This window comes from Ranitomeya variabilis, chromosome 5 (genome assembly GCF_051348905.1).
Source record: "Ranitomeya variabilis isolate aRanVar5 chromosome 5, aRanVar5.hap1, whole genome shotgun sequence".
Lineage (NCBI taxonomy): Eukaryota > Metazoa > Chordata > Amphibia > Anura > Dendrobatidae > Ranitomeya > Ranitomeya variabilis.
The window spans coordinates 458807197-458833131 of NC_135236.1; the positions used below are offsets into that span (position 1 = coordinate 458807197).

Below are 25935 nucleotides of genomic sequence, written 5' to 3' on the forward strand. Positions count from 1 at the left end.
TATTTGCGGCCCTTTAAAGAAATCAGGGCGCATACTGACACAAGAAACTGACGTTGACGTATGAATGGGTCCTTAAAATAATCATAAACTATTTTTTTATCTTTTTTTTCTGTTTTGTCAACCATCAAATGAGGGTTTGCTCTTTGTAAGATGACTTGTACTTTTGACATGTTTACACAATTTTACTATACAATATACTGGAAAACAGAAGTATGGTAAATTTAAGTGCGGCTAATTGGTGAAAAACCTGATTTTTATTTTTTGAGATTGGTTTACTGTTCCAATGTTCATTGGGAGAGAAAAAAATGACCTGGCAACATGATCTAGGTCAGTACGATTACAGCGATACTAAACCTGTATAGGCATTTTTTTTTTTGTTTATTTTTTTGTCCTCTTAGATTATAGAGGGGAAAAAAATAAGTTTCTTGTCGTCTTTGGAGTCTTGTAGCTTATTTTTCTCACTGAGCTGTGTAACTGTTATTTTTGCATGGTGACCTGTTTTTATTGTTACCATTTTGGGGTACATACATTATAGGTATGGTGACTGGAGGAAAAAAAAACACAATCCTGGCATTATTAGATTTTTTTTTTTTTCCCCTTACAGTATTTAACGTATGGGTTAATCAATGCTATATTTTAATAGATAGGGCGTTGCAACACCCAATGACTTTGTCAATCGAATTTTTTTTGTTCGTTTCAACCTATGATCCTGTGATCGGTTCTTGTATTGTAGCATATAGTGACAATGATCTCCTGTTTAAGCCCAGCCACATGACAACTCTTTGGCACGCTGCAGAAGGGAGGGAAGGGTTAAAGGGAACAGGTGTACTGATGACTGCAATTTAAATGCTGCAATTAGTGATTGGCAGCAGCATTTAAATGGTTAAACAGCAGCGATCAGTGCCAGCTGTTATAGGAAGATGCTGACTGTAGCATGGCCTGCATCTGTTGGGTATGAACCGGACTGAGCTCGCTCCATACATAGGAATCTGATGTATGGTGTACATGTACATCACACTTTGGGAAAAGGTTAAATTGCAGATCAGGAGGATTTTTTTTTTTCTTCTGTGCTTGAAAGAGTTGGAGCACTGTTCACACTTTGAGGCCATGTTCACACTGAGTATTTGGTCAGTATTTTCCATCAGTATCTGTAAGCCAAAACCAGGAGTGGGTGATAAATCCAGAAGTGGTGACGTTTGTCTATTATACTCTTCCTCTGATTGTTCCACTCCTGGTTTTGACTAACAAATACTGATGTAAAATAGCGTTTCGTACACCAGTCTTAGGCAGAATGAGATGCGGCATATTCGTAGAGGTGCAACTTACTCGTGGTATGTGCCTCACTAGAAATGTACACCAATTTTCATCAGTGTCAGGGTGTTGCTATGTCACGTCCCTCCCCAGCTCTGGCCCGTCCCTCCCCAGCTCTGGCCCGTCCCTCCCCAGCTCTGGCCCGTCCCTCCCCAGCTCTGGCCCGTCCCTCCCCAGCTCTGGCCCGTCCCTCCCCAGCTCTGGCCCGTCCCTCCCCAGCTCTGGCCCGTCCCTCCCCAGCTCTGGCCCGTCCCTCCCCAGCTCTGGCCCGTCCCTCCCCAGCTCTGGCCCGTCCCTCCCCAGCTCTGGCCCGTCCCTCCCCAGCTCTGGCCCGTCCCTCCCCAGCTCTGGCCCGTCCCTCCCCAGCTCTGGCCCGTCCCTCCCCAGCTCTGGCCCGTCCCTCCCCAGCTCTGGCCCGTCCCTCCCCAGCTCTGGCCCGTCCCTCCCCGGCCATTCTTAATGATGGGCAGGCAGGAATAAGGTGTGGCTAATTCATTAGATGGCACACACCTTGCTAGAAATGTTCCTTTGGTCAGGGATTGGAGTAACGTTTCCGGAGAATGCCGCCACTTTTATTTCATCTATCTGGCAGGCGTTGATGTGCCCCATCTCCACCCCAACGCTGCCTATTTTAGCTCTGCTGCCAAAAATGACGCTTTTTCGTTTTGTAAAAAATAAACTTTTGGTATGGAAAATTTTCAAAGGACACGACTCCCTTTTAGCTTTTGGATCCTGTAAATGAAGAGGAAATGACTTCAGCAATAAATGCTAGTAATGATAATAAATGATAGCTCTGCTGCTGTGGTCATTGTCCTCCCTGTAAGGCCGGTTTCACACGTCAGTGGCTCCGGTACGTGAGGTGACAGTTTCTTCACGTACCGGAGACACTGACACACGTAAACCCATAAAAATCAATGCATCTGTTCAGATGTCATTGATTTTTTGCGGACCGTGTCTCCGTGTGCCAAACACGGAGACATGTCAGTGTTCGTGGGAGCGCACGTATTACACGGACCCAATAGAGTCAATGGGTCCGTGTAAAACACGGACCTCACACGGACGTTCTCCGTCTGGGGTCCGTGTGCGTGCAGGAGACAGCGCTACAGTAAGCGCTGTCCCCCCACATGGTGCTGAAGCCGCGATTCATATGTTCCCTGCAGCAGCGTTTGCTGCAGAGAAAATATGAATAATAGTGTTTAAAATAAAGATCTATGTGTCCGCCGCCCCCCCACCCCCTGTGCGCCCCCCCGCTGTCCTGAAAATACCCGCTCCCTCGTTGGCTGTCACTCCTTCCTCTCTGCCCCGTGCCTCCTACTGTATACGGTCACGTGGGGCCGCTCATTTACAATCATGAATAGTCGGCTCCGCCCCTATGGGAGGTGGAGCCACATATTCATGACTGTAAATGATCGGCCCCACGTGACCGCATACACTAGAAGCCGCGGCCAGACCAGGAAGCAGCGAGGGAGGCGGGTAAGTATTTTCAGAACAGCGGGGGGGGCGCACAGGGGGTGGGAGGGCGGCGGACACATAGATCTTTATTTTAAACACTGTTATTCATATTTTCTCTGCAGCAAACGCTGCTGCAGGGAACATATGAATCGCGGCTTCAGCACGATGCAGGGTACCACACCGCTCCGTGTGGTACCCACTCGCCATACGGGCGGCACACGTGTGCTGCACCTATGGCCTACGTGAGTTCCCAGGCACACGGACACGGATAACTCCGGTACCGATTTATTCCGGTACCGGAATTATCTGGACGTGTGGGACAGCCCTAAGACTGATGGAGTAGCAGAATCGTATGCATACAATCAAGCATGACTTTGGCATCTTGGTTAGCAGTGATGGCTCCTGAATTCTGGTAGTATTCCTCTTTTCTAGTTTTACTGTCCATTCTTCAAACCCCACTGTTAAGAGGCTTAGTGACAAGTTGCTGATGTAATCAAAAATGCACGTCATTGTGATCCAGTGATTTGACAAAGTGTGTTGTTTTTATTCCCTAATTCTTTTGTAGAAAATGATGAAAGACAATAACTTGGTTAGGCACCTGGATGCCTGTGAAACCATGGGAAACGCTACTGCAATCTGTTCGGATAAAACTGGAACGTTAACAATGAACAGAATGACTGTTGTCCAGGCTTACATGAATGAGAAACATTACAGAAAGATTCCGGACGCCGAGTCCATCGTCGACAATGTGCTGCACCTCCTTATAACTGGGATTTCTGTCAACTGTGCTTACACATCAAAAATCCTGGTAACTATACCTGCTGTACTTTCTTTCTCTACTTTACACGCTTCTAAGCTGTATTCACCCAAGGACAATAGTGTTGCTACTTTTAACATTAGCATTATCATTCCAGGAACATGTATCTCTATACATCGAAATTACTTCTTCATACTTTATCATAACTGAAGTCAAAGGGAGAGGAAAATGTCCTAGCTAGTGCATGTCTAATGAGTCCATTGTAACCGAATGCGTGATGGGCTTTTATATTGTGTAATACTGCACGTATTGGAGCGCTTTCAGTCACTATATTTGATAGTTAAAGGGAATCTATCCCTAGGTTTTTTCTGTGTAATCTGAGAGCAGTATGATTATTAGGACTGTCATTTTATAAAATCTGGGTTTTAGCTTCTGCAGATCTAGCAGTTCTCTAAATGCTGAGCCCTGTATAACCCACACCACTGATTGGCTGCTTTCTCTATAGTGTACACAGAAGGTAGTGAAGGGACTATGGTTATAGGACTACATGACACAAGACATTTAGTCATCTAGTGATCGCTTAATGATAAGTTAGTGATTTTATTGAAACAACGCATAGCCCAGTAAGTGACACATTGCTGGATTCGGGGTCTTTTTTCCCCTACATCATGCTGCTCTCAAATGGCAAAAACCTGCTGACAGATTGCCTTTTAATATGATGGTGAATTCTTAAATGCAATAACCTTATTTCCCGGTCTTTAATGTATGATACTAAAATCCTTTCCCTAGCCTCCTGAAAGAGAAGGTGGCCTTCCACGCCATGTCGGGAACAAAACTGAATGTGCCTTGCTGGGATTTCTTTTGGATCTAAAACGGGATTACCAAGACGTCAGAAATGAGATTCCTGAGGAAACCTTATTTAAAGTGTACACTTTTAATTCTGTGAGAAAATCTATGAGCACAGTATTAAAAAATAACGATGGCAGTTACCGAATGTTCAGTAAGGGTGCCTCTGAGATTGTCCTCAAAAAGTAAGTGCTCAGATGTTTCTTGGTCTCCCTGAAGAGTGACAGATTGCATTTAGTTTGAATAAATGTTTTATTTGCGGAATTTTGATCTCTATCTTTATCAATGAAATCTTAAAGGACATGTCACCAGGTCAAATGAGGTCAGTTTTTTTTTTTTTTTTTTTTTTTTAATCCCTGCTCCCCTGATTATCAGTTTTTCTGATTTGTTTTATTTTTATTCCGCCATATGGTTTAGAAAATATATGCCTTTTCTACTGCTACTGTTTATAGTCTTTAAGAGGTGACATTACTTCCTGAGCCGCAACGCAGAGCAGCCTAAAGATACACCCCAGAGTGTCAGCTGTTTGTAAAAAGAATATAAATGTTAGCACTAAATAGGAAGGCTAACCTCTCTTGAAGTGTATGGCAGATCTAAAAATGCTTAAAAAATGAAGTAATGCATGCAGGTGTTTGGGTGGAGGAAGTAATGTTGTATTTAGGCCTGTTGGGGGAGATGTGAATATCTGTTATTTAGTGGCAGCTGGCCCTGGGGTTAAGTCTGTAATCTTGTATGTTGGCTCATGGATTGAGGCAGTAATATCTCTTGGCTCATGGGTTACATACGTTGAAAAAAGACACCAGTGCATCAAGTTCAACTTTTCTTTACCAATTATGCAGTCTCTATCTCTTAAATGACTTCTAACATACAATGTCATTTGTTTAACTCATTGGTTGAAGCAGTAATGTTTGTGGCCCCTGGGTTTAGGTTGTAACATTGCATATTGACTCATGAGTTGAGCCAGTAATGTCTGTCTGATTACTGAATTTGGTGGTGACAACAAGGTTATACAGGATTGTTAATCTGTGTTGTGAAATATTCCATGAAGCAAAGTTTCTAACTTGTTGGGGCAGTATTGGCCTGGCCCAGATGCGATTTTGGACCATTTGAGCAGCTGCTGCTCCTGCGCTTATCCAGGGGGAGCTTTTGCTACAATGTCCAATGTTTAGCTGTGATAACAAACTGGTGGGTGGTTGCCGCAGAAATGCTGACCAAGAATACCAGTGGCATGACCCTGTTTCTCAGCACTAAATAATTAGAAAGGTTTGTCATAGTCTGCTTCTTTAAACTGCATGTATCATTTCAGGTGTAACTTGCTGCACACATTAAATGATTTATATTCCTGTAATTTCTGTAGAGAAAATACAAGAGAATGGTAATCTGGAACCCACTGTCCACAATAGCTGTTAATGCCTCCAAAAGGCTGCTTTCAGCTTTAGTAAAAGTTTGTGCCTATATAGCGTCTATATATTTTGACATTTACATGCATGGACAGACAATGGCCAAAGTTTTCCCATTTGGCTGAATCCATTTATTTATTTATTTTTGTTTATTTAACGTTTAGGCCAATTTTTGCTAGAAAATACATTGAGAGAATGAATAACTCCAGTTCATCTGAATCATAACAACTGATTGTTCAGAACCCTTTTTTCGTCTAAGGGTCACATTGTCATGCTGTACCAAACAAGGGGCTGCACTAAAAATGAAAGGGACATTTGGGGCATATCAAAAGTATATGCCATAAATGTCTGATAGGTACAAATTCTACTTCTAGGACTCTTGCCTCCAAAAATCTGCACTCTAATGGTATGTTCAGAGTTTGTTTGTTTTTTTTAAACAAGGATTTAGAAAATAGATTCTGCTTCTAAATTCACATCAAAAACCACATCACATACTCTCTGAATTTGTTTTTGACAGGTTTTAAAGGGCAAAGCTCCATTAGTACTTGCCAGTCCCTGCTCCTCAGCTGCTTGCCGCTACTTTCTGTGTGTGGCTGCTAATGTATAGTTAAACCTGTCAGGCACCGTGAGCCGCACGTGTCCCCCGCCTGCAGGTGGTGCACCCCTGGTCTACTTACTTGTATGACGGTTGATCCTCAAGATGGCATTGATCCAGTGTATACTTTAACGCCTAAGGAATATACTGGGGAGCCTGTGAGTCCCAACAGAAGTCCAGTCCATGTTGGTTTTTCTCCTTCAATGGTAAAAGCATGTGGCCCACCTCTCCGCCAGGATGAATGGGAATCGAAAAATAAGCTGGTGCCAGTCTATCACTTTAAAGTATTGGACTGCTTTGGGGACTGCAAACAATATTGTAGACGGGTTCGGTACTACCGGGGCCATGCGAATATTAACTTATTAGTGGTCCTTTTATATATCACAGAGGATCCTATTTTTTTCTATATTCTCTGAAAGGATTTCACATAATTGGAGCATATTAACCCCTTCCCGACATTTGACGTACTATCCCGTCGAGGTGGGGTGGGCCCGTATGACCGCCGACGGGATAGTACGTCATCACCAATCAGCGGCGCTCACGGGGGGAGCGCGGCCGATCGCGGCCGGGTGTCAGCTGCATATCGCAGCTGACATCCGGCACTATGTGCCAGGAGCGGTCACGGACCGCCCCCGGCACATTAACCCCCGGCACACCGCGATCAAACATGATCGCAGTGTACCGGCGGTATAGGGAAGCATCGCGCAGGGAGGGGGCTCCCTGCGGGCTTCCCTGAGACCCCCGGAGCAACGCGATGTGATCGCGTTGCTGCGAGGGTCTCCTACCTCCTTCCTGGCTGCAGGTCCCGGATCCAAGATGGCCGCGGCATCCGGGTCCTGCAGGGAGGGAGGTGGCTTACCGAGTGCCTGCTCAGAGCAGACACTTGGTAAGCCTGCAGCCCTGCACAGCAGATCGTCGATCTGGCAGAGTGCTGTGCACACTGCCAGATCAATGATCTGTGATGTCCCCCCCTGGGACAAAGTAAAAAAGTTAAAAAAAATTTTTTCCACATGTGTAAAAAAAAAAAAAAAAAAAAATCCTAAATAAATAATAAAAAAAAAATATATATTATTCCCATAAATACATTTCTTTATCTAAATAAAAAAAACAAAACAATAAAAGTACACATATTTAGTATCGCCGCGTCCGTAACGACCCAACCTATAAAACTGCCCCACTAGTTAACCCCTTCAGTAAACACCGTAAGAAAAAAAAAAAAAAAAACGAGGCAAAAAACAACGCTTTATTACCATACCGCCGAACAAAAAGTGGAATAACACGCGATCAAAAAGACTGATATAAATATCCATGGTACCGCTGAAAACGTCATCTTGTCCCGCAAAAAACAAGCCGCCACACAACATTATCAGCAAAAAAATAAAAAAGTTATAGTCCTGAGAATAAAGCGATACGAAAATAATTATTTTTTCTATATTTTAGTTTTTATCGTATAAAAGCGCCAAAACATAAAAAAATGATATAAATGAGATATCGCTGTAATCGTACTGACCCGAAGAATAAAACTGCTTTATCAATTTTACCAAACGCGGAACGGTATAAACGCCTCCCCCAAAAGAAATTCATGAATAGCTGGTTTTTGGTCATTCTGCCTCACAAAAATCGGAATAAAAAGCGATCAAAAACGGTCACGTGTCCGAAAATGTTACCAATAAAAACGTCAACTCGTCCCGCAAAAAACAAGACCTCACATGACTCTGTGGAGCAAAATGTGGAAAAATTATAGGTCTCAAAATGTGGAGACGCAAAAACTTTTTTGCTATAAAAAGCGTCGCTGGTTTCACACTTGCGTTTTTGTCTGCAGCGTTTTTTGCACAAAAAAACGCATGCGTTTTTTCCCTATATTTAACATTGAAAACGCATGCGGTTTTTTTGTACGCGTTTGGTCGCGTTTTCAAACGCATGCGTTTTTTTTCTGCATGCGTTCATTTTCAGAAATACAACCTGCAGTATTTTCTTGCGTTTTTAAGCACATGCGTTTGTTTGCGTTAAAAACGCATGCATTTAAACACACTGAAAAGCCACCCACCACCATCAAGGTGATAAAGGGATCCAAACCCTAACCCTAACTCTACCCCTAACCTCACCCCTAACCGTTTAATGAACATTTTCTGACAGTCATAGTGCCACGTATTTCAGTGCCACGTATTTCAGTGCCACGTATTTCAGTGCCACGTGTTTCAGTGCCACGTATTTCAGTGCCACGTATCACATATTTCAGTGCCACGTATCACGTATTTCAGTGCCACGTATCACGTATTTCAGTGCCACATATTTTAGTACCACGTATTTCAGTGCCACGTATTTCAGTGCCACGTATTTCAGTGCCACGTATTTCAGTGCCACGTATTTCAGTGCCACGTATCACGTATTTCAGTGCCACGTATTTCAGTGCCACGTATTTCAGTGCCACGTATTTCAGTGCCACGTATTTCAGTGCCACGTATCACGTATTTCAGTGCCACGTGTTTCAGTGCCACGTATTTAAGTGCCACGTATCACGTATTTCAGTGCCACGTATTTCAGTGCCACGTATTTCAGTGCCACGTATCACGTATTTCAGTGCCACGTATTTCAGTGCCACGTATTTCAGTGCCACGTATTTCAGTGCCACGTATTTCAGTGCCACGTATTTCAGTGCCACGTATTTCAGTGCCACGTATTTCAGTGCCACGTATCACATATTTCAGTGCCACGTATTTCAGTGCCACGTATTTCAGTGCCACGTATTTCAGTGCCACGTATTTCAGTGCCATGTATTTCAGTGCCACGTATCACGTATTTCAGTGCCACGTGTTTCAGTGCCACGTATTTAAGTGCCACGTATCACGTATTTCAGTGCCACGTATTTCAGTGCCACGTATTTCAGTGCCACGTATCACGTATTTCAGTGCCACGTATTTCAGTGCCACGTATTTCAGTGCCACGTATTTCAGTGCCACGTATTTCAGTGCCACGTATTTCAGTGCCACGTATTTCAGTGCCACGTATCACATATTTCAGTGCCACGTATTTCAGTGCCACGTATTTCAGTGCCACGTATTTCAGTGCCACGTATTTCAGTGCCACGTATCACGTATTTCAGTGCCACGTGTTTCAGTGCCACGTATTTCAGTGCCACGTATTTCAGTGCCACGTATTTCAGTGCCACGTATTTCAGTGCCACGTATTTCAGTGCCACGTATCACGTATTTCAGTGCCACGTATTTCAGTGCCACGTATTTCAGTGCCACGTATTTCAGTGCCACGTATTTCAGTGCCACGTATTTCAGTGCCACGTATTTCAGTGCCACGTATCACATATTTCAGTGCCACGTATTTCAGTGCCACGTATTTCAGTGCCACGTATTTCAGTGCCACGTATTTCAGTGCCACGTATTTCAGTGCCACGTATTTCAGTGCCACGTATTTCAGTGCCACGTATTTCAGTGCCACGTATCACGTATTTCAGTGCCACGTGTTTCAGTGCCACGTATTTAAGTGCCACGTATCACGTATTTCAGTGCCACGTATTTCAGTGCCACGTATTTCAGTGCCACGTATTTCAGTGCCACGTATTTCAGTGCCACGTATTTCAGTGCCACGTATTTCAGTCACGTTTAGGGTTAGGGTTAGGGGTAGGGTTAGGGTTAGGGCTAGGGTTGGAGGTAAAGTTAGGGTTGGGGCTAAAGTTAGGGTTGGGGCTAAAGTTAGGGTTAGGGTTTGGATTACATTTACGTTTGGATTAGGGTTGGGATTAGAATTATGGGTGTGTCAGGGCTAGGGGTGTGGTTAGGGTTACCGTTGGGATTAGGGTTAGGGGTGTGTTTGGGTTAGGGTTTCAGGTAGAATTGGGGAGTTTCCACTGTCCAGGCACATCAGGGGCTCTACAAGCGCGACATGGCGTCCAATCTCAATTCCAGCCAATTCTGCGTTGAAAAAGTAAAACAGTGCTCCTTCCCTTCCGAGCTCTCCCGTGCGCCCAAAAAGGGGTTTACCCCAACATATGTGTTATCAGCGTACTCGGGACAAATTGAACAACAACTTCTGGGGTCCAAGTTCTCTTGTTATCCTTAGGAAAATAAAAATTTGGGGGGCTAAAAATCATTTTTGTGGGAAAAAAAAGATGTTTTATTTTCACGGCTCTGCGTTATAAACTGTAGTGAAACACTTGGGGGTTCAAAGTTCTCACAACACATCTAGATAAGTTCCTTGGGAGGTCTAGTTTCCAATATGGGGTCACTTGTGGGGGGTTTGTACTGTTTGGGTACATCAGGGGCTCTGCAAATGCAACGTGACGCCTGCAGACCAATCCATTTAAGGCTGCATTCCAAATGGCGCTCCTTCCCTTCCGAGCTCTGTCATGCACCCAAACAGTGGTTCCCCCCCACATATGGGGTATCAGCGTACTCAGGACAAATTGGACAACAACTTTTGGGGTCTAATTTATCCTGTTACCCTTGTGAAAATACAAAACTGGGGGCTAAAAAATCATTTTTGTGAAAAAAAAAAAAGAATTTTTATTTTCACGGCTTTGCGCTATAAACTTTAGTGAAACACTTGGGGGTTCAAAGTTCTCAAAACACATCTAGATAAGTTCTTTGGGAGGTCTAGTTTCCAATATGGGGTCACTTGTGGGGGGTTTGTACTGTTTGGGTACATCAGGGGCTCTGCAAATGCAACGTGACGGCTGCTGACCAATCCATTTAAGTCTGCATTCCAAATGGCGCTCCTTCCCTTCCGAGCTCTGTCATGCGCCCAAACAGTGGTTCCCCCCCACATATGGGGTATCAGCGTACTCAGGACAAATTGGAAAACAAATTTTGGGGTCCAATTTATTCTGTTACCCTTGTAAAAATACAAAGCTGGGTGCTAAAAAATCATTTTTGAGAAAAAAATAAAAATTATTTTCACGGCTCTGCGTTATAATCTGTAGTGAAACACTTGGGGGTTCAAAGCTCTCAAAACACATCTAGATAAGTTCCTTAGGGGGTCTACTTTCCAAAATGGTGTCACTTGTAGGGAGTTTCAATGTTTAGGCACATCAGGGGCTCTCCAAACGCAACATGGCGTCCCATCTCAATTCCAGTCAATTTTGCATTGAAAAGTCAAATGGCGCTCCTTCCCTTCCAAGCTCTGCCATGCGCCCAAACAATGGTTTACACCCACATATGGGGTATCAGCGTACTCAGGACAAATTGCACAACATTTTTTGGGGTCCAATTTCTTCTCTTACCCTTGGGAAAATAAAAAATTGGGGGCGAAAAGATCATTTTTGTGAAAAAATATGATTTTTTATTTTTACGGCTCTGCATTATAAACTTCTGTGAAGCACTTGGTGGGTCAAAGTGCTCACCACACATCAAGATAAGTTCCTTAGGGGGTCTACTTTCCAAAATGGTGTCACTTGTAGGGGGTTTCAGTGTTTAGGCACATCAGGGGCTCTCCAAACGCAACATGGCGTCCCATCTCAATTCCAGTCAATTTTGCATTGAAAAGTCAAATGGCGCTCCTTCCCTTCCAAGCTCTGCCATGCGCCCAAACAATGGTTTACACCCACATATGGGGTATCAGCGTACTCAGGACAAATTGCACAACATTTTTTGGGGTCCAATTTCTTCTCTTACCCTTGGGAAAATAAAAAATTGGGGGCAAAAAGATCATTTTTGTGAAAAAATATGATTTTTTATTTTTACGGCTCTGCATTATAAACTTCTGTGAAGCACTTGGTGGGTCAAAGTGCTCACCACACATCTAGATAAGTTCCTTAGGGGGTCTACTTTCCAAAATGGTGTCACTTGTAGGGAGTTTCAATGTTTAGGCACATCAGGGGCTCTCCAAACGCAACATGGCGTCCCATCTCAATTCCAGTCAATTTTGCATTGAAAAGTCAAATGGCGCTCCTTCCCTTCCAAGCTCTGCCATGCGCCCAAACAATGGTTTACACCCACATATGGGGTATCATCGTACTCAGGACAAATTGCACAACATTTTTTGGGGTCCAATTTCTTCTCTTACCCTTGGGAAAATAAAAAATTGGGGGCGAAAAGATCATTTTTGTGAAAAAATATGATTTTTTATTTTTACGGCTCTGCATTATAAACTTCTGTGAAGCACTTGGTGGGTCAAAGTGCTCACCACACATCAAGATAAGTTCCTTAGGGGGTCTACTTTCCAAAATGGTGTCACTTGTAGGGGGTTTCAGTGTTTAGGCACATCAGGGGCTCTCCAAACGCAACATGGCGTCCCATCTCAATTCCAGTCAATTTTGCATTGAAAAGTCAAATGGCGCTCCTTCCCTTCCAAGCTCTGCCATGCGCCCAAACAATGGTTTACACCCACATATGGGGTATCATCGTACTCAGGACAAATTGCACAACATTTTTTGGGGTCCAATTTCTTCTCTTACCCTTGGGAAAATAAAAAATTGGGGGCAAAAAGATCATTTTTGTGAAAAAATATGATTTTTTATTTTTACGGCTCTGCATTATAAACTTCTGTGAAGCACTTGGTGGGTCAAAGTGCTCACCACACATCAAGATAAGTTCCTTAGGGGGTCTACTTTCCAAAATGGTGTCACTTGTAGGGGGTTTCAGTGTTTAGGCACATCAGGGGCTCTCCAAACGCAACATGGCGTCCCATCTCAATTCCAGTCAATTTTGCATTGAAAAGTCAAATGGCGCTCCTTTCCTTCCGAGCTCTGCCATACGCCCAAACAGTGGTTTACCCTCACATATGGGGTATCAGCGTACTCAGGACAAATTGTACAACAACTTTGGGGGTCCATTTTCTCCTGTTACCCTTGGTAAAATAAAACAAATTGGAGCTGAAATAAATTGTGTGTGAAAAAAAGTTAAATGCTCATTTTTATTTAAACATTCAAAAAATTCCTGTGAAACACCTGAAGGGTTAATAAACTTCTTGAATGTGGTTTTGAGCACCTTGAGGGGTGCAGTTTTTAGAATGGTGTCACACTTGAGTATTTTCTATCATATAGACCCCTCAAAATGACTTCAAATGAGATGTGGTCCCTAAAAAAAAATGGTGTTGTAAAAATGAGAAATTGCTGGTCAACTTTTAACCCTTATAACTCCGTCACAAAAAAAAATTTTGGTTCCAAAATTGTACTGATGTAAAGTAGACATGTGGGAAATGTTACTTATTAAGTATTTTGTGTGACATATGTCTGTGATTTAAGGGCATAAAAATTCAAAGTTGGAAAATTGCGAAATTTTCAAAATTTTCGCCAAATATTCGTTTTTTTCACAAATAAATGCAAGTTATATCGAATAAATTTTACCACTAACATGAAGTACAATATGTCACGAGAAAACAATGTCAGAATCGCCAAGATCCGTCAAAGCGTTCCAGAGTTATAGCCTCATAAAGGGACAGTGGTCAGAATTGTAAAAATTGGCCCGGTCATTAACGTGCAAACCACCCTTGGGGGTGAAGGGGTTAATTTTGGTATCAACTTTAATTTCTAGTGTTACATAGTAATGAGTGACCGTGATTGGATAAGAGGTGCTAACCGAGTGACTTTGGTGTGCTCGAAGAATATGTTAGTCCCCGCCGGCTGTTGGGACAGCCATAACACATGCAGGGATTGCCTGTTTGTTACTTGTTGTTCGCTCATCACTAGTGTTAACCCTCCAGGGAGCAACGCTAAATTGGCTCCGATGTTTGTAAGCAGGTCATATCTGAGCGGACTACATTGGGAGTGGGACGAAAATACAAAAGAAGTTTAGAAGCATTTTAGTATCTCCTGTGTCTGTAAGACTGAGAACTGATGCTGACCTATCCTTCTCAATAATGTGACGAAAAGGTTCAGTATCGGAGTAAACTGTAATTTCGTTTACTATTTAAGCTAATGAGAGAAACTTGTTCTCTACAGTGTCACCACTCTCATCATTATCCGAGCAAACCCCTAGCCAGCTGGCCCTTGTTACCGCAAGCGTACTGCGCCATTATTCTCGATTGGATAAATCCCAGGATTCCTAAAAATGATCAGCTGGCATTATTATCTGACATGGCAGCCTAATCTTTAGTTTTCCTCCCCCTAGCCCTGCTGCGGCCACTGCCCCTTCCCCACCTTGTGGGATCCCATCAGAAGATACCTGTATGGAGAATGGGAAAACAGCAGGAGTGTAACCTGCAGACAAGAGTAGTTGGGGTACTAGAGGATGCCTTACCCCCCTCTGTCTGTCTAGGGGCCAAATGCTCAATTTGTGCTTTTGTTAGTTTATCTTTTTAGTGCTCGTTCATAAAAACACATTTCAGAAGATCTCTGAGCAATGTCTGTAAGATTAGGAGGTGGCCTATGTTCCAGTCAGAAGTATGGAAAGATCCACAAAGAAGTAGTTAGTACCTCTAGACGATTAATATTATTCCCATCCTCTGAAATCCAATCTGTGTATTTTTGAGCGCATAACTTAACCCTGTTGAAGTAGTAAAATAGTGGAGGTTTTAGACTGTTTTGTGTGCGCTGGCTGAAAGTCTTTGATCTTGACACCTCTAACTGGAGATCTAATAGAATCAGTAATGCCATTTGACTGCACCCATATTCATCCATTGTATCCCCCTCCACTTTTGTTCTTCCTGACGGTCTATTATTTAGTTGGCTACCAGAAATGCATGGCTTCCATACACGTGATTTCTGCCACAAATCGGTGGCCTCTGCAGTGTATGCATGGGACTGCTAAGGCCACTGATAGGTGGCACAGCACATTACTGCCGCCAAGTAAAGGACCGCGAGGAGCAGCAGGGTGGCTAGAAGTTCTTTAGTTAGATTATTGCATTGCCTGTATTTCGACAATTTTTTTCAAGATCTCTGAAAACCCTTTTAAGTATAAATATTGATGTTTTAAAGCCCCATTCTTGCAGGATGTTTTAGGGTATGTGCACATGATCTGGAGTTGCTGTTGGCTGAGTGCTGAGTACTTATGCAACATCAAACGCGCAGCGGACAGATGTTAAAGCATAGTGGATGAGATTTCAAGAAATCCCATCTCCTCTAGGTGTCCAGAGACTCCTGCGTATCACCCGTGTAGACAGACATGCAGTACATCTCTCCAGACGGCAGCATGTACATGACCTAACCCTAATTTCACACCCATACAATGTGTTGGACGCGGTGAAGCTGCACAGTTCAGTGAACACATGCGTTTTCACCTGCGTTCACTAGCCGGCAGCGCTTTGGATGCAGCAAACATGTGCTTGCCTCCACACCGCTGCTACTTCCAGATCGTGTGCACCCGGTCTTACATGTGAAGAGGACATTACATTCATATGATGTAACATATATAGAATACAAGTACAATAAACGGTGACCGACTGGTAGAGGGGGAGAGGACCTGCCCGCTCGCACTTTCAGTCCGCAAGGTATTGGGGAAAGACAGTAGGATAACTAGTTGGTACAGTTCAGGTGGTATTTGGGTAGCAGCATGGTTATTGCGGGTTGTAAGCCTTCATGAAGAGATGGTTTTCAGGTGGCATCTGAATGTTTCAATAGTGGAAGACAAACTGGTGTGCTGAGGTAGTGCGTTCAGGGATATGAGATACTTCGGAGAAATCTGACGGTTGTGTGAGGAACGTACAAAGTTGTAGGGAAGAAAGAGGCTTTGTGAAGTCCAGGAATTACATGCCAAGGATACTAGAGATTAGTTCGGAAATCTATGGGGACAGATTATGGACAATGTTGTAAATCATTAATATTTTTTAAACTGAATTTACTGGATAATTTGGATGTTTTGGGTTGTCATTAGGATTTAAAAAAAGAACACAGTAATTTGGCAATAAATGGCTTCACCCAACCACTGACCATGAGTGGAGAAAGTTTTGGTATTATCATTCATATTCTCTGAAAAAAGGCCAAGAAAACAAAAAAAATTCTGCCAGGGTATGTAAACTTTTGAGCACAACTGTAAGTGTGCAGGTAAGTGTATAAGATTATAAAATGGGAAAAAAAGGCAGGTGGCGATAAGACCTAGTGCATTTCCATCTCTATAAGTTACATGGGAGGACAATTGTGTGCGACTAAAAAATGAAGCTAGTGATGAGTTTGGAGGTAACTGACTGGTGGACAACAATGGGCATGTTAGAATCGCTCATCGTGACAGTGGGAGTGTCAGCAGAGAGAAATTGTAGGCTCCATGTGGTGAAGTGGTCGATAAATGTGATGACAGGGCCCCGAGGATAGATATTCTCCTGGCGGTTGGAGGGGAGAGTAGATGCGTGCACGTGCAGACAGAGCATGCATTACCTAATGCTCCAGAAAGGAGTTGAGATCAAGCGAATGGGTTTCTAATTGGAGAGATGCAGCTATTAAGTCTGCTCTTGACGATGTAAGAGCAGGTGTTCACATGCCTTTTATCCTTCATTTTATGGTAGGAGATACATTATCCTCTAGAATAGACACGTCTGCTGCTGAAGAACTTTGTCTTGAGTAAATGCCTATTTGATTATCAATTGCTCTGTTCTAAACAAGGTTCTGTAACAGCTGAGGTGCTGCTGTCACATCTACAATGCCTGCCTTCTTCAAACATGGCCTCATTATAGTAGCCCCTTTATACGGACAGCCTCTGTACAGTAAATCGTCTTCAGACTTAATAAAAAGAAATAGATTTATGACCTACGGCTGATTTACAACCACTTTAGATTTTAGCTTGTGAGCTGATGAGTAATGAGTCTAGATAAATATATTTTAAATAGTAAAGAATAGTTATGTACATTCGCTAACAAATGCCCAAATTTCATCATTTGCGTATGTTGTGACTTTTTTTTTTTTACAAATTCACTATTCCCTTTTTTGTATGGTTTACTTTTTTGTACCTTTTCAGAGTAAAAAAAATACCTTCAATTCTTGAAAACCCAAATAAGACAGATTTTGTACATCATCACAAATGATTAATTGGGCTAACTTAACCCCTATTGACCATGCCCAATTATTCAAATCTAAAGCATAATCGGACGTGGTATTTTGTGGCATTTTTTTTTTTTTTTTTTTGGGCGCGTCCCACTCCAGTCCCTCCTGGACTAAGGATTCTGGAGGATTTTTTAATTTGGTGCATTTTTGTGACTTAAAAGAATTTGTGAAATTTGGTGCTAACAAGTCAGAAAAACTGCTTAGACATACAGGAAAGAAATATATCTTGGTACCGTGTTAGCCAGTAGATAGAAAAATATTTAGAATTGAGAGTCCTCAGTGATTGATACCTTTTAATGGCTAACTGAAAAGATGGTAACAAATTGCAAGCTTTTGAGACTGCATACGTCTCTTCATCAGGCAAAGACTAAAACAAATTCTGAAGAATCACATATTTATGCACAACATAGTATAGAAAAAAAAAAAAAAAGGGAGAGGGGGAAAAAAACCATGGATAAGCTAGGTGACATGAAGCAGAATTACCATGGGTGATAAACCGTTACGTCCATAAATATTGGGCCAATTCTTAGATAAGGATTGTTTTATTGTCCTGTGATTAGGGTCTGGTTCTGTTGTGATGACCCCACATGGTCTGATGGGCAAGTTCATTAGTTGATGTAAAAAGACATAAATCCGTGTGACACATTCATTCCTGCATTTAGAGTGTCAAAGGCCTTTGACACTCTAAATGCAGGAATGAATGTGTCACACGGATTTATGTCTTTTTACATCAACTAATGAACTTGCCCATCAGACCATGTGGGGTCATCACAACAGAACCAGACCCTAATCACAGGACAATAAAACAATCCTTATCTAAGAATTGGCCCAATATTTATGGACGTAACGGTTTATCACCCATGGTAATTCTGCTTCATGTAACCTAGCTTATCCATGGTTTTTTTCCCCTCTCCCTTTTTTTTTTTTTTCTATACTATGTTGTGCATAAATGTGATTCTTCAGAATTTGTTTGTCTTTGCCTGATGAAGAGACGTATGTAGTCTCGAAAGCTTGCAATTTGTTACCATCTTTTCAGTTAGCCATTAAAAGGTATCAACCACTGAGGACTCTCAATTCTAAATATTTTGCTTAGACATACTCGTTTTTGATTGTGCCAAATTCATAAACTGCTTGGACCTTTGAGCTTGTGAGTAACGCACGGTGTGGATGACTACCCCATGAATGTGCCTTGCTGACACCCATGGACGTGACAAGTGTGTAGTGGAAACTGAGTCACTGTAACTTGCAGTGAACATGTATTTCTCTAGCAAAAAGCAATTTCTTGCCTATAATTAACCCCTTCATGACCCAGCCTATTTTGACCTTAATGACCTGGCCGTTTTTTGCAATTCTGACCAGTGTCCCTTTATGAGGTAATAACTCAGGAACGCTTCAACGGATCCTAGCGGTTCTGAGACTGTTTTTTCGTGACACATTGGGCTTTATGTTAGTGGTAAATTTAGGTTGATAATTTTTGCATTTATTTGTGAAAAAATGGAGATTTAGCGAAAAACTTGAAAATTTCGCAATTTTCAAATTTTGAGTTTTTATTCTGTTAAACGAGAGAGTTATGTGACACAAAATAGTTAATAAATAACATTACCCACATGTCTACTTTACATCAGCACAATTTTGGAAACAAATTTTTTTTTTGCTAGGAAGTTATAAGGGTTAAAATTTGCCCAGCGATTTCTCATTTTTACAACGAAATTTACGAAACCATTTTTTTTTAGGGACCACCTCACATTTGAAGTCAGTTTGAGGGGTCTATATGGCTGAAAATACCCAAAAGTGACACCATTATTAAAAACTGCACCCCTCAAGGTGCTCAAAACCACATTCAAGAAGTTTATTAACCCTTCAGGTGTTTCACAGCAGCAGAAGCAACATGGAAGGAAAAAATGAACATTTAACTTTTTAGTCAAAAACAATGATCTTTTAGCAACAATTTTTTTATTTTCCCAAGGTTAAAAAGAGAAACTGGAACCCAAAAGTTATTGTACAATATGTCCTGAGTACGCCGATACCCCATATGGGGTGGGGACCACTGTTTGGGCGCACAACAGGGTTCGGAAGGGAAGGAGCGCCATTTGACTTTTTCAGTGAAAAATTGGCTCCAATCTTTAGTGGACACCATGTCGCGTTCGGAGAGCCCCTGTGTGCGTAAACATTGGAGCTCACCCACAAGTGACCCCATTTTGGAAACTAGACCCCCCCAAGGAGCTTATCTAGATGCATAGTGAGCACTTTGAATCCCCAGGTGATTCACAAATTGATCCGTAAAAATGAAAAAGTACTTTTTTTTTTTTTTCACAAAAAATTTTTCAGCCTCAATTTTTTCATTTTCACATGGGCAACAGGATAAAATGGATCCTAAAATGTGTTGGGCAAATTCTCCTGAGTACACGGATACCTCATATGTGGTCACAAACCACTGTTTGGACACACGGCAGGGCTTGGAAGTGAAGGAGCGCCATTTGACTTTTTGAATGAAAAATTAGCTCCAATCGTTAGCGGACACCATGTCGCGTTTGGAGAGCCCCTGTGTGCCTAAACATTGGAGCTCCCCCACGTGACCCCATTTTGGAAACTAGACCTCCCATGGAACTAATCTAGATGTGCGGTGACCACTTTAAACCCCCAAGTGCTTCACAGAAGTTTATAACGCAGAGCCTTGAAAATAAAAAATAATTTTTCTTTCCTCCAAAATTACATTTTAGTAAGTAATTTTTTATCTTCACAAGGGTAACAGGAGAAGTGGACCCCAATATTTGTTGCCCTTTTTGTCCTGAGTACGCTGATACCCCATATGTGGGGGTAAACCACTGCTTGGGCACACGTCGGGGCTCGGAAGGAAAGTAGTGACGTTTAGAAATGCAGACTTTGATGGAATGGTCTGCGGGCGTCACGTTGCGTTTGCAGAGCCCCTGATTTGCCTAAACAGTAGAAACCCCCCACAAGTGACCCCATTTTGGAAACTAGACCCCCCAAGGAACTTATCCAGATGTGTGGTGAGCACTTTGAACCCCCAACTGCTTCACAGAAGTTTATAACGCAGAGCCATGAAAATAAAAAATCATCTTTCTTTCCTCAAAAATTTTGTTTTAGCAAGCAATTTTTTATTTTCGCAAGAGTAACAGGAGAAATTAAACCCCAATAGTTGTTGCCCAGTTTGTCCTGAGTATGCTGGTACCCCATATGTGGGGGTAAACCACTGTTTGGGCGCACGTCAGGGCTCAGAAGGGAGGGAGCACCATTTGACTTTTTGAATACAAGATTGACTGGAATCAATGGTGGCGCCATGTTGCGTTTGGAGACCCCTGATGTGCCTAAACAGTGGAAACCCCTCAATTCTAACTCCAACCCTAACCCCAACACACCCCTAACCACAACCCTAACCCCGACACACCCCTAATCCCAAACCTAACCCTAACCACAAGCCTAATCTTAACCCTATTTCCAACCCTAGCCCTAATTCCAACCCTAACTCAAATTCCAACCCTAACCCTAAGGCTATGTGCCCACGTTGCGGATTCGTGTGAGATTTTTCCGCACCATTTTTGAAAAATCCTCAGGTAAAATGCACTGCGGATTTACCGCGGATTTCCAGCGTTTTTTTGTGCGGATTTCACCTGCGGAATCCGCACAAAGAATTGACATGCTGCGGAAAATACAATGCAGAGTTGCCGCGTGGTATTTTCCGCACCATGGGCACAGCGGATTTGGTTTTCCATAGGTTTACATGGTACTGTAAACCTGATGGAAAACTGCTACGAATCCGCAGCGGCCAATCCGCCGCGGATCCGCAGCCAAATCCGCACTGTGTGCACATAGCCTTGGGGTATGTGCCCACACTGCGGATTCCATTGCGGAATTTTCCTCAGCGGAATTGATAAATCCGCAGTGCAAAACCGCTGTTGTTTTTACTGCGGATTTATCGCGGTTTCTAGTGCGGTTTCCGCTGCGGGTTTACACCTGCGGTTTTCTATTGGAGCAGGTGTAGACCCGCAGCGGAATCCGCACAAAGGATTGACATGCTGCGGAATATAAACCGCTGCGTTTCCTCGCGTTTTTTTCCACAGCATGTGCACTGCGGATTTAGTTTCCCATAGGTTTACATTGTACTGTAAACTTATGGGAAACCGCTGCGGACCTGCAGCTGCGGAAACGCTGCCGTTCCGCAGCGAAATCCGCAGCGTGTGCACATACCCTAATTCTAACCCGAACCCTAGCCCTAACCCTAGCCCTAACCCTAGTGTAAAAATAAAAGTAAATATATTTTCTTCATTTTTATTATTGTCCCTACCTATGAGGGTGATAATGGGGGGGTTCATTTACTATTTTTTAGGCGGGCGCACTGCGCATGCGCCCGCCATTTTGGAAGATGGCAGTACCCATGGAGCAGATGGATGGACACCGGGAGGCTCGGTAAGTATGAGGGGGGGGGGGGGGGGAAATCTGAGCACGGGGGGGGGGGGGGGAGAATCGGAGCACGAGGGGGGGGGGGGAATCGGAGCACGGGGTGGGGGAATCGGAGCACGGGGGAGGGATCGGAGCAGGGCGGGTGGGATCGGAGCACGAGGGAGCGGACGGGGGAGCGGACAGAGGGGAGCGGAGCACAGGACGGAGGACTGGGGAGGCGATCGGTGGCTGTGTGGGGGGGGCAGATCAGGGTTTCCAGCCATGGCCGATGATATTGCAGCATCGGCCATGGCTGGATTGTAATATTTCACCATTTTCATAGGTGAAATATTACAAATCGCTCTGATTGGCTGTTTCACTTTCAACAGCCAATCAGAGCGATCGTAGCCACGAGGGGGTGAAGCCACCCCCCCCGGGCTGAAGTACCACTCCCCCTGTCCCTGCAGATCGGGTGAAATTGGAGTTAACCCTTTCACTCGATCTGCAGGGATGCGATCCCTCCATGACGCCGCATAGGCGTCACAGGTCGGATTGGCACCGACTTTCATGACGTCTACGTGGCGTCACAGGTCGGGGAGGGGTTTAAGTGATGTTTCCACCTTATTGTTACCTATGTCCTGCCTTGTCTGACACGTATATATTATACATATTGTGCTGAGTGTGCAATAAAGCTTTCTTTTCATTTTTGCTTTTTAGGTGCTACAAAATTCTCTGTGCAAATGGTGAAGCCAAAGTCTTCAGACCGAGAGATAGAGATGATATGGCTAAACGAGTGATTGAGCCCATGGCATCTGAGGGCCTGAGAACCATTTGTTTGGCATATAGAGATTTTCCTGCAGGAGAGCCAGAGCCTGAGTGGGAAAATGAAAATGACATTTTGAGTGGACTCACCTGTCTCGCCGTGGTAGGGATTGAAGACCCCGTCAGGCCAGAGGTACTGGAGGCTAATATCTAGTTGATGACCATAAATATTGTGACGTTATCACCCCGTATTAACATAACCGGTTGAAGGCTGAATTGTTTCTGAGGATGTGAGCGTCCAGTGACTTTTCTCCCACTCTTGCTAGGTACCGGATGCTATAAGAAAATGCCAGCGTGCAGGTATTACAGTACGTATGGTTACAGGGGACAACATTAACACAGCCCGAGCTATTGCCACAAAATGTGGAATTCTTCACCCCGGAGAGGATTTTCTGTGTGTAGAAGGAAAAGAATTCAACCGGCGAATACGGAATGAAAAAGGAGAAGTGAGTGTTCTGATTTTTTTTTTTTTTTTTTCTCCCTGTTTTTGACCATTTCTATTTAATTTTATTGGCAAATACTTTTTCATGTAACAGATTGAGCAAGAGCGAATAGACAAAATTTGGCCTAAGCTTCGTGTACTTGCTAGATCGTCTCCAACTGATAAGCACACATTAGTGAAAGGTAAGACATAATGTTCTGACTTTCCCAGTGTTCGCTTGCTTAGTTCCTGTGTTTTATTCCTAGGAATCGTGAATGCAACCCGCAGAGAACTCCAATATCTTCTTTAAGTGATATATAATTTTTTTTAGCATGTGCATGCAGTTACTCCAAGTCTGTCGACGTTCATGCTCTGATGACATATATCCTTAACTCCAGGTATAATTGACAGCACTGTCTGTGAGCAAAGGCAAGTGGTAGCTGTAACTGGTGATGGGACCAATGATGGGCCGGCATTAAAGAAAGCAGATGTTGGCTTCGCTATGGTAAGATTGTCCTCATTACATAAACTACTTCTGATGCTCCTTTTCTTTTTTTTTTTTTTCTGTTTCAATTCTTTAAATTGAACATTTGAAGATATTTGCAACCTGCTTCAGTGCAGATGACAAATTCTCCTTTTATATCAAATCACATTAAAGTCTTATCCTGTTGGGATCTTCAGAAGATAAGAGAATCCCTTCTGACTTACCAAGATGGCACAAACTAATAAAGCAATGCTTTTTACACAGAGGGGCTATAAAACGCTGCCTATTATAGCAAAGAACGTCAATTTAGACAAGTAAAGGAAATACGTTATCTCATGTAATATTCATACATATTCATGTGCGGTAAAAATGTGTTGTAAAGAGTGTCAGCAATGCAGCCGGTTACTGCCAACATTGTTTGTATGATACAGCAAGGCTTTCAGGGGGTATTCTGGTTTATAATTAAAGCTATAATGAAAACTATGGGTCAGTAAGGAGCCCGCACCAGTACTCCGCTATCTTTGACAGTACCATAACCTTTTAATGGCGGAACGGTGTAGTTGCACAACCAGTGTATTAGACTGCCCCTAGCTTTGAACACTGAACTGGAGGGAAGGGACAAATAAAACATCTAGTCTAGTGATTGTGGGAGACCAGTGGAAAATCTTTTTTAACCGGAATTACCACTATCAACAAATTTTCCATAGAGCACTTGTCTCCTGCCCCCGGCTTTAGGCGTCTGCATGACTGACATTTCAGATCGCCCCGCTGGCCTAAACGGTACTTTGAAGTTACAGGCATGGGCAGCTTTGCCTCTGCAGTATTGGAGAAGCAGTACTTTTCAAGCCCTGTTGATGAAAAGCGCTTGTAAGCATTGCACTCCTTGCCGAAGAGATCGGCTACTTCTACTAGACTGCAGCGATGGTCGGTAACTTTGGCAAAAAACAGTGAACAATTGAATGAAAATCTCTCCATTTCTGATGGCCGACGAGATTTTTAATAACTAATAAATTGCATAGTGGCTTGTTTTTATAAGCACTTTGCAATTTCAGCCATTTATGATGGTGCGAATAACCCTTCGATGTAAAATCACAATGCAGTAGAAGGTAATGAGTTTCACATGAAACATTTCTTTCGCGCGTCTCTCTACCTGATCTCAGCCTGTACAGGTATAAAATGAATTTGTACATGGCCAATCTGTTCCTCTGTGGGTACTGAGAAATCAGCGTTTGAATTGGTATGCAAAAAAGGCTGTGGATCTGAAGCCTCGGTCACTCCAGCTCTATTACTTGCACCACCACCTGCTGCTTGACAGAATATTCCTTTGCTTGAAGTCGCACCGCATACAGACTGTCAGTCAAGCAGGAGGAAGAAGTGCTGGGAGGGGAATAGAGCTGGAGTGACAGAGGCTTCAGATCTCTTATCTCATTTGCTTTTCAATTCACATGCTAGTGTCTCCATAATGGAGGATCGAACTGGCCATGTAAGGGAATTTCTGGACTATTGCTGTTGCCTTTAAGGAACTCTAGGGTAAAGCTGATTCCAGGAGAGTGGCGATGTGCAATCCAATACCTAAGCCACATTTGTATTGTCACTCAGCACCTGCTTTTTCTATTACTATAAGGCCACATACCTTGGGTGTCATTTAGGACATGTTCTGGTTTCTCAAGCTCCATGCATTTTCTAGTACGCCTCTTAAGTCTTGTTATCACACAAGAGATGTCCTTACAGCTTCAGACTTGTGTTGCACTGTATCTATTTCAAGGTGATCTTTGTGTTGCGAAGTAACTGTTATGTGGTCATTTGTAACCCGGCTGTATTACATTTCTGAGTCATTGCTCCTTCGCAGGGTGGTTTAGTGACTTAGATTTAGTTTTTATGTTTCTAAATGAAGAAAAGAGTGCCATTGTATGATGTCTGCAACGATCATGTGCTTGTAACGATGGCTCTGAAGCCTGACTAAGGTGTGCAAGGGGTTTATATCCATAAAGAAAAAATATCTGGAATTTCAATGAAAAAGTCTTCACTCTTTTTTCGAAGTCCATTTAAAACCTCTAATGAGAGGACAGCAAAGCATGTCTGATGCGTTTATGACCACTCGGTCTTAATTCATTAATGGTTGAAAAATGTTGCATGAAGTGACACTTTTTTATTGGCAATGTCTGCTTTTATTTAATTAGGGCTATTGTTTGTATGGATAAGTCCGTGTTCAATCTAGATGTCCTGTGGAATATATGTGGGTGGATAAGTTAAACCAGTGATCTTGCGTTGCCTGCCCACTACCACGTCACTGCAATCCTTTCTGAAGTCTCCCACATATCCCAGTAAACATTTTTTAATCAAAAAGAACTTCAGAAATAAAAACCTCACTAAGTTACCAACGTTAGCCCATAACCCAGCCAAGTGAGGACATCACGACGAACCTTAGTGGGTCCCAAATCTTAAAGGTAACCACAACCAAAGCTATATCGGAGCAGTAGGGTAGTGACCCAGATGTGCCACGGTGCCCAGGCTGCAGAGCAAAG

The 25935-nt window shown here is 43.0% G+C and overlaps 1 protein-coding gene across 8 annotated transcripts in view; it reads left to right on the forward strand.

The window, feature by feature from the left end:
• ATP2B1 (ATPase plasma membrane Ca2+ transporting 1) overlaps positions 1–25935 on the forward strand; it is a 177343-nt gene that overhangs the window by 137443 nt on the left and 13965 nt on the right. For all 8 annotated transcript variants that reach the window (XM_077265432.1, XM_077265436.1, XM_077265433.1 and 5 more), the window contains exons 10-15: positions 3329–3571; positions 4310–4551; positions 22401–22638; positions 22772–22951; positions 23042–23129; positions 23325–23431. In XM_077265432.1, coding sequence (XP_077121547.1) covers positions 3329–3571; positions 4310–4551; positions 22401–22638; positions 22772–22951; positions 23042–23129; positions 23325–23431 — 1098 coding nt within the window. The remainder of the gene's footprint in view (positions 1–3328; positions 3572–4309; positions 4552–22400; positions 22639–22771; positions 22952–23041; positions 23130–23324; positions 23432–25935) is intronic.